The following is a 16,676-nucleotide window of genomic DNA, read 5'->3' as shown; positions in this document are numbered from 1 at the left end:
CCAAGGAAGGAAATTCTGGCTGACCAGACCAGGCCCAACGTCTTCTAGATGCATTTGTAGTTCAATGGCTTATAATGGAATGTAGAAAAAGAGGATTTCAGCAGTTAAGAATAGTTTGTGCTTGTGGCTAAACTGGATCCTATACAAGTGTCTGAGCCAGTGGTGGGATTCAATTTTTTTTACTACTGGTTCTGTGGGCATGGCTTTGGAGGTGTGGCAGGGGAAGGGTACTGCAAAATCCCCATTCCCTCCCCACCCCACTAACCTGCTTTCCAGCTCCGTTCTCCTGTTCAGGGCAATAAAAGAAGACCAGCTGGGAGGCAACAGGGGCGGGGCCAGCCTATTTGCTGGTTCTCTGAACTATTCAACATTTCTGCTACCGATTCTCCAGAACCTGTCAGAACTGGCTGAATGCTACCTTTGGTCTGAGCCCCATCTTCTAGTTTCAGAAATTATTTCAGAGATCAGATAGGAGAATGAGCATATCTTTAGTAAGACATCCTCTCATATACACATGGCTGCTTGCCAGTCTTCCCCTCTTCCTACTGCTCAATGCAGCATGGAACTATTAGTGAAAAGAATGGGACAAAAGCAAATTTGAAAATTCAATTTTGAGTTTCTTCTGTCCTATGCAGCTTCTCTGGCTATCCCCAACAAAATCTTGCCTCTCCTTTGTTTTCACAATTTCCTCCCTATTATGTAGAATCTTTTTTGTTCAGAGACCACAGGATTACTTGGGATATGTTATCTAAATTGTGATTAGAATTGTGCCTAAAGGCTCAGGCAACCTTTCTGTGGGTAAGGTATGACTAGGAAGCTATCATAATAGACCTTTGATAAGTGACTCTGTCCAGAAACTTCATATGGCCTTTTAAAACATATTGAGTAGCCCTTATCTGTCCTCAGGTTTCTGTTCTTATCTAGTGGGCCTGTGCAGAAAGTGGTTCATTACTTGGGTGTGTGATGTCATTCAAAGAGGCAATTGATAAGATAAGAATGTCAGGAACAATGTAATTAGTATATTACCTTTATCATGTGTTTATGTTATGTAGCTAGATATGTCATAATTTTATGATCTTGGAAGAAGAAAACTTGCTTTTTAATCATGGTTAATTATACTATTTTCTTTTAAATATTTTAATTGGGTTTTTTTCTTATAAAAGGAAGGAAAACTACATTTTACTGTTGCTCATACCTAGAGATATTGCAGGTAGTACTCTGAGGATAGAAACAGAGAAGAAAAAATAGGAATAGCACACTAATCCTAAATTCCTAACAATCAATATATTTCTTTACCTCCTGTTGCATTTCCTGGTCAGCTGCAATAAGAAAAATAAACCTACTTCACTAACATGGATAGAAAAGGAAAACAATCTCTAGAAGTTATAGGTTACTGGCAGAACTCAACTTTTAGTATGTACAAAGTCTCAGTTTTCAATTTCTGGTGTTTCCAGTTTAAGTTTAGTGATAGAGAGGAAGAACTGAAGAAGTTCTTCAGAAAGAAGTTTTTCAAGAAAGGCTGAAGTTTTGGGACATTTTTAGAATTATAGTCTGCCAAAATAGAACTATAATTTGATTCTGTGCTTGCATGCTATCCAATGTGTAGTTTCCATAATTTAATCTTAATTTCTGTAAAATAGATGGGGTATCTTTCTTTGAATTTTGGGAGTTGCGGGCTCTGATGCCCAGGGGATAACCTAGCCCTGACGTCTTGCAAGGATGGTAAGGAAGGGTCAGAAATGAGATTACTCTGATTTTTCTATCTATATCTGACATCAATGTCCCTTGTTTTTATGGTACACCCCCTCCTCTTCCTATAGGTTTTGCGATTCATCAATGACTGGGAATTGCAGGGCATCCATGAACAGCTTCTAGGGAACTACATAGCAAGCCGGGGACTGGCCAGCCCCCCCCTACGCAATGAGCTGCTGAGCCAAATTGCTACCCAGCTGTGGAAAAACCCAGATCTGGAGCAATGCCAACGAGGCTGGGTGTTGATGGCTACCCTCCTGAGTGCCTTCACACCTTCACCAGCTTTGGAGAAGCCTCTGCTGAAGTAAGAAGTGGGGCTTTTTCAGGGGTGGGCTTCAAAAATTTCAGCAACAGCTTCTCTGCCTGGTTGCTGGGTGGGCATAGCCATTGTGGGCATGGCCTAGTCGGCCTCCCCTGGGCTCCAGAGGCCAGAAATGGGCCCTTTTCTGGCCTTCTGGAACTTCCAGGAGGCCCATTTTTCCCCATTCCCAAGCCCTGCACGGGTCCTGCACTTACCTCGCATCCAAAATGGGCTGTGTGGAGACTCCTGGGAGGGGAGGGGTGGCCAGCCAGGGATGGGATGTGGAGGTTCTCTGAACTAGCCATAATGTTAGCTACGGGTTCTCCTGAACCCAGGCGAATCCATAGCAGCCGAGCCCTGGGCTTTTTCCTCCCTGGGTTTCAGGAAGCATTGAAATAGCAGCAATGGTTACTGAAGGCTCTTCCTTTGCTGGGATGTAGGTTTGTGTCAGATCATGGCCTGGAGGGCTACAACGGAATGTGCCAGCACAAACTCTTAACCTCCATGAAGCAGACGGAGGGTTACTTGGAGCTGTCCCGCAGTTTCCCCCCCACCGGCCTGGAGTGGACTGCCAACCAGAGGAAAGGCAAGATGGTGCTGGAAGTCTGCACTTATAAAGGTAAAAGTTGCTTTCCTATTCAGCACTCGATCAGTCAATCAGAATAGAGCTGGAAGGGACCTTGGAAGTCCTCTAGTTCAACCCCCTGCTCAAGCAGGAGGCCTTACGCCATTTCTGACAAGTGGCTGTCCTGTCTCTTCTTAAAAATCTTCAGTGATGGAGCACCCATAACTTCTGAAGGCCAGCTGTTCCATGGGTTAATTATTCTCACTATTAGGAAGTTTCTCCTTAATTCCAGGTTGCTTTTCTCCTTGATTAGTTTCCATCCATTGTCTCCTGTCTCGCTTTATGTTCGCGGTAATAGCATTTTAAAAACAAGTGGAGTGTGGAACTGTATGTGAAATGTACTGAAGCTCTCTGTTCCAAAGGTTTAAGTCTTAATTAGCAAGACTGCTAGTACAACAAACCTTTATACAAAATGCCCCCATTGTTTTCTTTTGGTCTATAGAGAGAGAGAAGGGTTTCCTGTCCCACTGCAATTTATAATGCAATGTTAGCATGAGAGCAAAGTCAGAAATCCAGGGGATGAGAACAGACAGGGCCATTACAGTAACAAAATACGGGAGTCATCCAGTTGTATCACCATGAAATCAGTGTCTCTCTGTCCTCTGTGATACACAGGTTGGAGAAAGAGACATAACAGTTGAACCTTGGCCTGCTCTATGTTTTAAACTTGAGGGTAAAAACATGGTGGTATGGAAGATTCTAAGTAGAGTTTACAATATCTCTGAGTAAATATATAACACTAAGTGGTCGATCTCACTTTGTCCCTACAGTGAGCTGCTCACACTGCAACCTGGTATGCCCATTCACTTTTCGCAGTCCTTTCAGTTATCAGGATGGCATCCTATGTACCTACAAGAGAGGCGTCCAAAAGAATCCAACCTTGCAGAATTAAACATATGTGTCTGACCCATCGTGACCCCATTAACAGTGTTCCTCCAGACCTTTCTGTCCAATCTCGAGTCCATTTAAGCTCACATCTTCGGTGACTCCATCTAGCCACCTCATTCTCTGCCGTCCCCTTCCTTTTTTGCCCTCAATCGTTCCCAGCATCAGGCTCTTCTCCAGTGAGTCCTTTCTTCTCATTAGGTGCCAAAGTATTTGAGTTTCATCTTCAGGATCTGGCCTTCTAAAGAGCCATCAGGGTTGATCTCCTCTAAGGCTGACCTATTTGATTGCCTTGCAGTCCAAGGGACTCACAGGTGTCTTCTCCAGCACCATAGTTCAAAGGCCTCAATTCTTTGGTGCTCAGCCTCTCTTATGGTTCAACTTTCACAGCCATACATTTCAACTGGGAAAACCATAGCCTTGACCATACGCACTTTTGTTGGCAGAGTGATGTCTCTGCTTTTTAGTATGCTGTTTAGATTTGCCATAGCTTTCCTCCCCAGGAAAAAGCGTCTTTTAATTTCTTGGCTGCAGTCCCCATCTGTAGTGATCTTGGAGCCTGGGAAAATAAAATCTGTCACTACCTCCATTTCTTCTCCATCTATTTGCCAGGAATTGAGAGATCCAGATGCCATGATCTTAGTTTTCTTAATGATGAGTTTCAAGCCAACTTTTGCATTCTCCTTCACCTGCATCAAGAAACTCCTTAGTTCCTCTTCACTTACTGCCATTAGAGTGGTATCATCTGCATATCTGAAGTTGTTGATATTTCTCCAAACATATATATAAAACAATATATTTTGAGGCGCGGGAGACTAGGAAAGAACTATGACTAGTTGGCATGCACTATAAAGTATAGCAAGATTTTCTTATAGGTTATATTCATAATTTTTAAACTCTCTTTCTTTGGTTTAGAGGAAAGGATTTCAGCAGAAGTGGAATCATGGACCACAGGAGAGCAATATGCAGGCTGGATCCTGAACTCAAGGTAATCTAAAGGCAAAGAGAAATTGGATTTGCCTCTTTTTTCAAAAACCCAGTTAGTTGTTTTTAGATGTCCACCAGAGCTAAAGACTGTATTCTTTGATAGAATTTCTAATTTCCAACAGAGATTTCATGTTCCTTTAAAAACTCATCCAAACAATCTACAAAACTATCCTTTTTACTTTGTAGCCTTTACAAGGTAATTCAAAAGCTTGGGGAAAGCATAATTTTGAAGGAAAATGATAACATTTGTTTCATTTACTGTTGAAACAGTTGTCTGGATTCAGTGGCCCTTATTAGTTATTAAGTGGTGACTCTTCTGCAGTGAGAGATTTGATATTAATGGACCATTGGATATTAATGAATGAATAATTTAATTTAATTTGGGCTTTAATTAATTTGCAAAAGCCCAACTCTATCTCAGTTGCATAGGCCCTATGATACCTTGAAATCTATTAGCTTTTCTGGGGCACTTTATGATATTCTTACACATATTGTTTATATGAAATGTTAAGTAGCACATAAGTAGTAATGCGGAAACTGGAGGAAGAGCATATGCTTTTCCTTCCTGTCTCCAACTCATACCATCTTCCTGGTCCTTTTCACTGCTTCATAGTATCCTCTGCTACCTCCCGTGACACTGTGTCTCCTCACTTTGTTGATCTCAGGGGTTTGGATACTGTCCCTCGCGGATGGTCCATATCAATGTTCACCGGCAACAAGTGGCAGGACTTAGCAGGCTGTGACTTTGTGTTGGATTTGGTTGGTGGAATGGAGGAAGTAAATTGCCCTTCTCAGTCCTCCTCTAATTTTCCTATTATCCCTGAGAGGGATGTGAGCTACTTTCAAAGGAACTCTCCAAATAGGTAAGTGATTGCCTCCTTACCTCCTGTCCCAGCAGCCTCTCTCTTGTATTCCCAGAAATCTCTGCTTTTGAGACCCCCACTCTCATTTCTTTTGTGATAGGAAGTCCTTGGATATCCCTCCTGCACCAACCTTTAAGGCCCCTTCTTTCCCTCCACCTCCCCTGCCTCCCATGTTTGACAAGGCAGTCCATCCAGGTGAGTCTCCATCTCAGGTCAGGAGTTCAAAAGGCATCTGAGAATGCTGGGGAGAATTTGATCTTTGCATCCTGAAGCCATGGCTCCCTATATTTAGATCTGGGTGGGAGGGGGAGATGCTCAATCAATGCATTGAGGATAGGTAGAGAAAACGAGCAAGGGATGTTAATGAAGTGACAGGAGTTTTATTTCTTTGATTAACAGTGATTTTATCTCTTCCTCCTCCCCCTTCCCGAATTAGACCCCATGGATAGTCCAACTCCCTCTAGAGAATTGGGTCACTATGTGGATGGCCTCTTTGAACCTCTGTTACATGCTGGCTCCAGACCTCATATGTCAGTAAGTCTAATCTCATCTAAGTTTTTTTTTGCTGTTCCTCATACATCACTTTCTGACACTTTCTGGGTGGGCACTGAGAACAGAACTGCGATAGTGGTTATGATCACTTCCTTTTTGCCACAGATATATGATCTCCAGGAATTGCTAGAGATGAAACTAACTGTTGATATCTCTTTCCCCCCCACCCTGCCTCTCTGCAGGCTATGGAAAATGAGGCAAACCTGACTGGTCGTATGAAAGGAGGTGGGAAAATTGGACCTATGAATCAAGGAGTCTATTCAGGTGCGAGTTTGAATGCAGGGAGGAGAGCAACTTGATAGGATAAATCAAGGCTGTCAAACTCACATCACCATGGCAATGTCATGTGACATATTGGGACTTCTCCAAACTTCTCTATACCGGGGGTGGGCAGCATGTGACGCATCCGGCCCTGAGATAGATAGTGGCTTCTGTGACTGTTCTTTTTTTTTTAAGCAATTCTGGAATTGAGGCTTATTATTCACACTGCTGGGATAAGGATTATTGGCCTAAATATTTCTCCTTACACCTAAGGTGGTTAAAAAAAGGGGGGTGGAGGAAAATCACTGTACATGAACATGAAAAACCTCTAAAATCTGTTGTATACAATTCTGTATGCTTCAGATACAATAATTCCTTTTTATAGGGGGAAATGTAAAAAAAATGTTACAATGCTCATATTATTAAATGCACTTGTAACTGCAGGTATGTTTTACAAAGGTAAAACATATGTGCCCATACGTAACAATAATATAACTACCGTGTTTGGTGGGAAGGTAACAGCGGTCCGTGCACCTTCAGTGTTTAGTCATGCTGGCCACATGACCACTCTTCAGATAATGCTGGCTCTTTGGCTTTGAAACGGAGATGAGCACCGCCCCCGTAGAGTTGGAAACGACTGGCACATATGTGCAAGGGGAACCTTTACCGTTACCTTTACCTTTATAACCAACAGCTCAGAGAGGGGCTTCATATTGAGAAATAGAAAATTCCTTTGCTGCTGATTTCCAAACTATGGTATCTTTATTCTGTGAGTCAGCAGTATCTTTCACTCATATCACATGGCATGACATGATGGATGACAAAATTGCACGGTTATCTCAGTACAGCAGTTCATTTAGTGACCGTTTGAAGTTACAACAACACTAATAAACACATGACTATTTTTCACACACAGGAAGGTTGAGGTGTCCCCCATGATCGCAGGATTAAAATTCAGACAGTTGGCAACCTACTTGTATTTATGAGGGTTGCAGTGTCCCGGGTTCATACGATCCCCTTTTGCGACCTTCTGACAAGCAAAGTCAATGGGGGAGCCAGATTCACTTAACAACTGTGTTGCTAATTTAGCAATCATTCACTTAACAACTGTGGCAGGGAAGGTCATAAAATGGGGCAAGATTCTTTAATAAATGCCTGACTTAGCAAAAGAAATTTTGAGCTCAATTGTGGTCGTAAACCGAGGACTGTCTGTATTGCATGCCCCTTACCACACTAGTTAAAATGTACTGTTAGTTGAAAACCAGAAGATTTTTCACAGATATGAACAGAACCTCAAGTGAATTTTATTTAGGGCCATCATATCTGGGCTGCAAAGCTCCAGACAAACGCAAGGGTAGCCTATTGTTGCAATCTAGTGGTCATCCAGGTTTGCACAACACAAATTAGGGAGCCATAATTGGCTGTTCGTTTCATGGGAGTAAGTCAGATTTTCTCCATTCATCAGGTTATCCTGGAATGATGACCATGCCAACTTTTCCAACTATGCCAGTTATGGGAGGAATGATGCCAGCCACCATGCCGGGAATGCCAGGTAATGGGAACACAATGTCTTGAGGCTCAGATCAAGGGTGAAATCCAGCAGGTTCTGACAGGTTCTAGAGAACCAATAGTGGAAATTTTGAGTAGTTCGGAGAACCGGCAAATGCCACCTCTGGCTGGCACCAGAGTGGGGTAGGAATGGAGATTTTACAGTAGCTTTCCCTTGACATGCTCACCAAGTCACGCCCGCCATGCCACACCACACCCTCCAAGCCACGCCCACAGAACCGGTAGTAAAAAAAAAATTGAATTTCATCACTGGCTCAGATGGGATGAAGCTTGTGTAGCTTGTGCAAGAATTGCTGTGCATTTAACAGCGTGGGGAGACATATGCATTGTGATTCTATGTGACCCCTTCTCTCTTTTGTTTTTGCTCTCAGCTATGATGATGACTCACCCCATGATGCCATCCATGGATCCTAACCAGGCAGCAGCTCAGCAGCAATCTGTCATCAACCAACAAGCCCTGTTTCTGGTATGTGACAGCGTTAGAGTGAAAGAGTACGCAAGGCAGTGAATTGCCTTGGCTGGGAGTCATGCCTAGTTTGCCAGTTCCCACAACAATCTGAAGAAATCATTTCTTGTGCAATGTGAGGCATCAAAGGGCCAAGTTACGACCGAGCAGCTAATACAGGTAGTCCTCAACTTACGACCACAATTGGGCCCAAAATTTAGGTTGCTAAATGAGAAATGTGTTAAGTGAGTTTTGTCTCATTTTACGACTTCCAGTGTCACATTTGTGAAGGGAATCACTGCAGTTGTTTTAGTCTCAGGGTTGTTAAGTGAATCTGGTTTCGCCATTGATTTTGCTTGTCAGAAGGTCACAAAACGTGATCACGTGTCCATAGGACACTGCAACCAATAAAAGTAAGCCAATTGTCAAGCACCCCAAAGTAAGTCATGTGACCATGGGGATGCTGCAACAGTCATAAGTGTGAAAAAGGATTATAAGTCACTTTTTTCAGGGCCGTTGTAACTTCAATCGGTCACTGAGTGAACTGTTGTAAGTTGAAGTCTACCTGTACTAGGGAATGAGTTTAGTAGAGAGAAATTGCCTTGTGGAAAGGGGTATTATTTGGCCAAATTTGTGCATGTTTGAAATATACAAACGGGTGAATTCCTGAATTAAAGATACACCAGTGGTACCATATTTACAGGTAGTCCTTGACTTACAACAGTTCGTTTAGTTCAAATGGCACTGAAAAATGTGACTTATGACTGTTTTTCAAAGTTATGACCTTCGCAGCATCCCCATGATCATGTGATCAAGATTCAGATGCTCGGCAACTGGTTCATATTTATGACCGTTGCTGTGTCCCAATATCATGTTAACATCTTTTGCGACCTTCTGAAAAGGAAAGTCAATCGGAAAGCCAGTTACTAACGTATCGTCTGCAACGATTCACTTAACAACTGTGACAAGGAAGGTATGAAACAGGGAAAAACTCACTTAACAAATGTCTCACTTAGCAGAAATTTGTGGTCATAAGTCGATGACTGCTGTATTCATTGTATTTGTGTTAAGCGTTACTTAAGAGCAAGGTGGGAGATATTAGAGAATAACAGATGTAGAAGAGAAACATAAAAGAGAACAAGAAAATGAAAATTTTGAAACATAAAAGTGAAATCGTAGTTCATTTACGATTAAAAGTAATTGAGATCTGACTGTTGGTGGATATAAATCCACAAAGTAAATAAGAAGCAACAAAATATTAATTTTGTCTAGCATGGACCTCATACCCTTTTCCTAAGAGGTCTGTAAGGGGGCGTGCATAAGTGCACCAGCGTGCCTACCATCCCTGTCCTATTGTCCCCATTGATTCGTACCCATTTCCTGTGGTCATGTCCATGTTTATACTTACGCCTGTTATCTCGCACATGTTTGACAAACTAAATAAATATATAAAAAATTGATTTTGTAGGCTCAGCAGATGACACTTCAAGCCATGAAAATTTCAGAACAGGATCAACAGCAGAAACAGAAGCATAGATCTCCTGAGCATTCCCACCCAAACCAATTACCTTCACATAGATCACATGAACATTCAATGCAAAGGCAACCCTCACCACACAGCTCACCTACATTGTCAAGGCCAAGACGAGCAACACCAAAGAGGAGGACATCTGAACATTTAAGACGAAGGCCATCATCATCAGAAAGCTCTCCCGAATCCTTAAGATCAACACGAGTATCACCAAGGAAGCAATCACCTGAAGCTTCGAGGCCAAGACAAACATCACCAAAGAGCAGGTCACCTTCAAGCCCAAAGAAAACATTACTCCCCAAGAGGCCTCCTGAACTTTCAAGGTCAAAAAAGGTGTCAGTAAAGGAACAGCCTTCTGAATCTTCAAGACCAATACAAGAGTCTCGTTCTCCTTCACCTCCACCACAATCACCGGTACTGAGTATATTCCTTATAGAATTCTTTTTCTGGATAATACTCCATTTGGAATTTAAGATTCTTCTGAGGATGAAATGGGAGTAATGTGGAAAAATCGAGTCCTAAAGATGACTTAATGAAATCTCTGTCAGAGTTAGACAGCCTCTTTTTTCCCCCTTCAAGGATGCTGATATGCTTTGATCAAATGCTTTCCATGCATATTTTTATTACTCATCTGGGATTGGGGAAAGTGGATCTAGAACAGGGCTGTCAAACTCCCCGCTTGTGGGCTGGATGCATCATGAGTTGACCATGCCCACGCCTCATTTAGTGAAGGAGAAAAAAGTCCTGATATGTTACGTGATGCCACTGTGACAACGTAAGTTTGACATCCCTGATCTAGAAGTATATTGGAATTATACAGTGTAGCTATTTCTCTAAAGTAGAAATCAAGGACACGATTCAAATTGTAACCCACCATCTGGTATATGTCCTAGATCCACATTTTGGAAGAGGAGGTGACTGCGGACGTCAGAGTAGATTCCCTCTCTAGGGGGACTTTCCAAAAGAAAGTTGAGTTCTTCCAGAGAATGGGTGAGTTGTAAGCCAATGTTCTTTCCAGACTGTCATATTTTCATTTTTTTTATATTAATGCAACAAGATCTTTGTTGCAGCCTTCTCATACTTATAAGAGCCGAGGTGGCATAGTGGTTAGAGTGCAGTACTGCAGGCCACTTCAGCTGACTGCTAACTGCAGTTCGGTGATTCAAATCTCACCGGCTCAAGGTTGACTCAGCCTTCCATCCTTCCGAGGTGGGTAAAATGAGGACCCAGACTGTGGGGGCGATACGCTGACTCTGTAAACCGATAAGAGAGGGCCGAAAGCCCTATGAAGCAGTATATAAGTCGAACTGCTATTGCTATTGCTATACTTACTTCCAAGTAAAGTGCGTTTTGTAAGAATACGAATGAATTCTTGGGATGTGATTAGTCTTTTCAGTTCTCCAGATAGAAACAGGAATAGGATGAGAACTTCTAATGACAGCTTTGTGCCTCCATTGTCCAACTATTAGGATTCAGGAAAAAAAATACTTCCAGTCCAGAGGTGGACGCCTACCTGTTTGGCCCAGTTCATCCAAACCGGTAGTGACATGCCGGCTTGGATCACAGTACCCGCAGCCACCCAGGCTGGACATGCCTCTGAACCGGTTCCCAGTTGCCACCGTCGCTGGCACCATTTTTTTTCCCAGATTGTTGGGGGCAATATGCTGACTCTCTGTAAACCGCTTAGAGAGGGCTGAAAGCCCTATGAAGCGGTATATAAGTCTACTGCTATTGCTATTGCTATTGCTATTTTCTGTGCACATGCACAGAACAATTTCTATTGAACTGCACTTGCGCGCACAAGGCACATTCAACATGTGCGCATGAAGCGTGCGCATAAGCAAACTGGCAGTAACTCCAGCCAGAACCCACCCTTGTTCCAGTCATATTCTCTGATAATTTTACATGGTTTAGAATAATCAAAATCTTTGATTTGCTAAATTTGCCACCTTTGTCATAGTGACATCTAAGTCTTAATGCAGTTCTTTCTCCCTGTATACAGATAATCCTACAATAATTTATTTAGTGATTGTTTAAAGTTAAACGGCACTGACCATTTTTCATACTTATGACCATTGCGGCATCTCCGTGGTCAAATTCAGACACTTGACAACTGGTTCATATTTATGGGGGTTGCAGTGTCTCAGAGTCATGTGATTTCCTTTTGCTGCCTTCTGACAAGCAAAATCAATGGGGAGAAGCCAGATTCACTTAACGACCATGTTACCAACTGCAGCGATTCATTTAACAAATGTGGCAGGGAAGGTCATTAAATGGGGCAAAATTCACTTAACGAATGTCTCACTTAGCAACAGAAATTTTGGGCGCAATTGTGGATATACGTTGAGGACTAGTTGAGTAGTCTACTTCTGATTGTCCATAATGCATAAACTTTTAAAATTTAGCTGTATCAGCCTCTAAGTCCTTCACAACCTCTGTTAGTCTGGTTTCTTGTAGATTTTGCTTAGACTGATGCTGGAACAAAATGTAGATCAATGCCTGAACCTCTTCTTTTATAGGGATTGAAGCTGCTCCATTGAAGAAAGTCTCTTCAAAAAGTCGTAGAGTAAAAGAAAAGTCAGAGGACCCAAGTGCCAACCAGGAATCAAATTCAGGTAAACTGTTGAACATTTCTGATTTGCTGTTATGGCCTAGAGGTGGAGTTCTCACCTCACAATCAGGAGGTTGTGAGTTCCATCCTAGGTAGAGGAAGATGTAGGGTTTCCTGCTTGGGCAGGGGGTTGGACTAGATGACCCTTCCAACTCTTGACTAGGTCCCTTCCAACTCTGTTAATCTGAATACTGTAAAAAGCTCGTGCAAGAGATTTGCAACAGCGTGATTCTTAATGGTGTTGCGAGTGGACCCAAAGGGCTGCCATACCTGTTTTGGGAATGATCTGTTTGTTGCAGCAGATATTCTTGTAGATAATAGCTGATTTTGAAGGGGTCCTTGGTGCTCACTGAACTTGCTTGTTTTCTTGCAGACATTTCATTATCCAAACTAGGTAACATCATCAGTGTTAAGCGATGAGTGGGGTTTGCTCTCAGTTTATATTTTAGTGGCTTGGTCGAAGGGGCCTTGGAGATTCATTGGTTGGACTGTTTACTATTAGTTTATTTGGCAGTTCCTTGGTTGAAGTACTGTCTATTTCTTGATTGTTTGTCTGATATTAATCTTGGAGATTTTATCAGATATGATAAAGATTTTACCTGATTTTATCAGATATGATAAAGAAATAATGCCAAAACATTAAGGCATGGAAGAAGACATCAGCTAGGTGTTGACCACTATTCAGTCTGAGCAAACTGCAGGACAGTCCATTATTTTTTATATTAATCTTCTATAGACCAATTTTTCTATTTGCCTTTCACATTACAGCATGTTCTTGAGAAGTTCCAAAAAATGCAGTAATAGCATTTTATGGGTGAGAGTATGATTCTGCACCCCAAATAACTTCCTTCATATTGATCTCTGCAGAAGGGCTATGATTAGGGCACAGAATAAAGAGACGGTGACATATTCATTCGTTCGTTTGTTCTTTCATTCGTTCACTCACTCACTCAACAAATCTATATAGCACTCTATCCAAGGAATCTGAGGTTGCTTTTCCATCCTGTTCTTTCAACTTTTCTATTCTGAAACAGTTGCTTTGGCTGTTTGTCTCACTGCCCATTCTAGTTTCTTAGACATGTACACAGGATGAAAACAGTCCCAAAAGTGCTTTTTCAGGAAGCAACTAGACTTTCTTGTTTTCTCTTTTGAAGACATTTTGCTTCTCATCCAAGAAGCTTTTTCAGCTCTGACAGTCGTTGAAGCACTTGGAGGTTTATCTGTGTCCCCAGGGTCACCTAAATAGTGCTTCTAGTTCCTGTAGTCTGCAATTTTTCCTCTGGAAATCCAATCCTACTCCCATACCATTCAAAGGGTGTTCATCCCAAAACACGGAGAAACCTCGGAGTGCTTCAACAACCCTCTAAAAGGATGCAGATGACCAGCTGTCTGCAAGGAATATAAATCCTTCCATTCCCCACTATCCAGTCAGAGTTGAAGAAGCTTCTTGGATGAGAAGCTAAACATCTTCAGAAGAAAAAACAAGAAAGTCCAGTTGCCTCCTGAAAAAGCACCTTTGGGACAACCATGACCTGGATGACTGAGAATATCTACAGACTTTTAGGATGAAAAGGGCAAGATATTTGTGTAAAAGATTGGAAAGTAGCTGTTTAGAAACTATTGGAGAATACCAAAATAGAGTATGTGGGAGGGGAGGAGGTTTAATAGGGTAGTATTTTTTTAAAGGAAAAATATACTCTTATTTTTTTACTTCAGATTTGCCACCTCCTACACAACTGGAAAACTATCAGGAGAGGAAATTCCAGAATATAAAGCCTGAACAGCCTGAACCAAGCCAAGAGATACGCAACATTATTAAAACCCACAAGAAACGTCCAATTCCACCACCAAAACCTATCATGCCTGCTAGGTAAGAGATGTGCCAAGTTGATCAAAGATCTCCCTTGGTGGTTGAAGTTGCAGAAAGAAAAGATTCAGGCCACTCTTAGAACTTCCCTCAGTTTGAGGGAAGGAGGAAAGTCTGTTAATGTGTGAGTTGGTCATTGACAAAATATTTGTCTCCAAATTTCTTGCATAAATGACTAACCATCTTGTCACAGGATTCCCTTCCTACCATAGGAACAGCCATAGAGCTTTTGTATCTACATATGTAAGAGAACTTCTATAAACAAGTCTCTATGGTTAGGCCTTTTGTTGTGCACAATCCATGGTGGTCCACCCAACAGGTCATCTTAGCTGGTTTTTGTTTAATTGCAGAGACGTCTCTAAATCTCTTACTAAAGGTGAGCCAAAGGAGGAAGCTTTAGCAAAACTGGAGGCTCTAGGATTGGATCATCCATCGGTGAGTGTTTGATGGGCTACCTTCAATCTAGTGTAGAGAAGGAAATGTCCTATCAAAATCTGCAGACTTAAATTTCCAGTCAGCTCATAGTACTCACTGGGAAGCTTTGAATAATTCACCTTTTCTTTACCCAGCCTGTGGATAAAAATCAGATAAACCTATATCTGCCACTGAAGGAAAAATATAAAATATAACTTATTTTCATAACATATGAAAACAGCACGTAACCTATATGGCTGTAGTTATCACCACTCAGTCAATGGAAATGCCGTGTCTGTTCTCTGGATGGAACTCAATCTTCTGAAAATAATTTTCATAGCCTGAACCAAGAGATATCATGATTTGACCTAGAGATAAGGCACCGCTAACTCTATTTAGATGCTGTTAAAAGCTACTACTAATAAACTGTTAATAACATTTATAATGTTTGTTCCATTTAAATCATCCTAGTAAGTCCATCTGTAAAGGTCTATCAAATGAAATGAGCAAATGAAATGCCAATTGTCTTGAGTAACTTAGAAGATTTCCACCAGAAAGCTTCCATCTTACATTCTTATTTGCTTTTTATATTGCATGTTGTTGTCAAAGACTAACTTGCTAGCTGTGTGATGTGAATGAGATGCTAATCATATGTGAGTGACATACGGCCATGGCTGAACTGAGCCCTTGCTCTTCCTTTCTGCTCCCCCATCCCAGGTCTCCTCTGAAAAAATTAAGTCCTCACCACCTTTACCACCAGTCAAACCCTCCAATACCATCAAAGAAAAACAATTGTCACTCAGAAGTGTTTTTGGTCCTGAAGGCTTGGTGCTTCCTCCTCCCCCTCCTGGCCCACCCCCTTCTTTTCCTCCAGATTCTGTCACAGATGAAACAGCTGGCACAAAAGGTAAGCAAACCCTCTCTGATCCTGTAGACTTTGTTTGGCACATCTGCCATTGATTAAGTTAGGAAGTAGCCATCATTCCAGAGGGAGTGCCTTTCCTAGGGAAATAGTGGTAAGCATTTTGGGTGTAACTCTGGACACATTTATTTTACAAAACTAATTGAATTTGGCTAAAGCTATGCAATATAGCCTGGTCTTCATTATGTTTCATAAGTAGCATAATTTTATAGCACAGAAGTAAAACTGTAAGGGGGATGCAGTAGCAACGTTCTGCACTATTTTGAATTTATTATTTGCACAAATTATTTTAGTTCACCTTTTGGGTTTATATAATATTGTACCAGGAGCAAAAATAAAAAAGGTTGAATATTGAGTATTTATTTATTATGAAATTTATTTGCCACCAATCTCATGTCAAATGACATTTTTTTCTTTATTACTTTAAATTGAATTATTACAGTGGAAGTCTTTCAGTGAAGGGCACTCTGTGCATTTATTATAGCAGGCAATGGTTTATGGGTCCACGATTGGTTTTGTTTTATGTAGGTAGTTTTAAATCTGCTCATAGATACTGTGAGGAAGGTAGCTGGGAGCCAGAATCTTTACTGAAATTCCATTTTAAGAGGAGATGCTATTTTGTTTTGAACTTGAGAATGCCCTTGTAGGTCAAGAAGATCTCAGAGATATTTCAAAATATTCTCAGTTGCTTTGAGGATAACTTTTAAAAAAACAACCTATACAAAGTAGAATGCTACATTCCCTTCTTTTTCTGTTTCTTTCAGACGTAGATTCGACTAAGATACTGTTGGAAGACGCTAATGTCAAAACCCAGCTCTTCAATCTTTCTGCTAGTGTCAGTTTCTCCTATGCTAACCCTATCTGGAAACTCTTCCTGCGGAAAGAGGTGTGTCATGGTCCCACCTTCTTGCATGGTTATCCTGGTCATGTTTAGCTACTAAAATTAGCAATCACATCTCTCTGTAGTGACAGCATCTCCCACAGTTTGGGCACTTGGTGGCTAATCCTCTTGCAGCCCCCATTCTGCAAAATGTGTCTGGATAATTTCAGTGCCTTCTGTCCTGTATGCTTATTCTGGATGGTCGTCTTAG

At 41.5% G+C, this 16,676-nt stretch overlaps 1 protein-coding gene across 3 annotated transcripts in view; it reads left to right on the top strand.

The window, feature by feature from the left end:
- MYO15B (myosin XVB) overlaps positions 1 to 16,676 on the top strand; it is a 74,795-nt gene that overhangs the window by 14,337 nt on the left and 43,782 nt on the right. For all 3 annotated transcript variants that reach the window (XM_087709935.1, XM_087709934.1, XM_087709936.1), the window contains exons 6-21: positions 1,821 to 2,056; positions 2,494 to 2,672; positions 4,479 to 4,551; positions 5,216 to 5,413; positions 5,514 to 5,608; positions 5,850 to 5,947; positions 6,148 to 6,229; positions 7,692 to 7,778; positions 8,167 to 8,261; positions 9,709 to 10,185; positions 10,665 to 10,761; positions 12,291 to 12,386; positions 14,099 to 14,252; positions 14,600 to 14,684; positions 15,381 to 15,570; positions 16,350 to 16,471. In XM_087709935.1, coding sequence (XP_087566061.1) covers positions 1,821 to 2,056; positions 2,494 to 2,672; positions 4,479 to 4,551; positions 5,216 to 5,413; positions 5,514 to 5,608; positions 5,850 to 5,947; positions 6,148 to 6,229; positions 7,692 to 7,778; positions 8,167 to 8,261; positions 9,709 to 10,185; positions 10,665 to 10,761; positions 12,291 to 12,386; positions 14,099 to 14,252; positions 14,600 to 14,684; positions 15,381 to 15,570; positions 16,350 to 16,471 — 2,364 coding nt within the window. The remainder of the gene's footprint in view (positions 1 to 1,820; positions 2,057 to 2,493; positions 2,673 to 4,478; positions 4,552 to 5,215; positions 5,414 to 5,513; positions 5,609 to 5,849; positions 5,948 to 6,147; positions 6,230 to 7,691; positions 7,779 to 8,166; positions 8,262 to 9,708; positions 10,186 to 10,664; positions 10,762 to 12,290; positions 12,387 to 14,098; positions 14,253 to 14,599; positions 14,685 to 15,380; positions 15,571 to 16,349; positions 16,472 to 16,676) is intronic.

The sequence above is a fragment of the Thamnophis sirtalis genome, unplaced genomic scaffold, assembly GCF_051295495.1.
Source record: "Thamnophis sirtalis isolate CommonGarterSnake01/CBP01778 unplaced genomic scaffold, rThaSir2_p1.2 scaffold_3, whole genome shotgun sequence".
Lineage (NCBI taxonomy): Eukaryota > Metazoa > Chordata > Lepidosauria > Squamata > Natricidae > Thamnophis > Thamnophis sirtalis.
The sequence above is the reverse complement of the archived record's forward strand: the minus strand, read 5'-3'. Positions and strand labels throughout refer to the sequence as shown.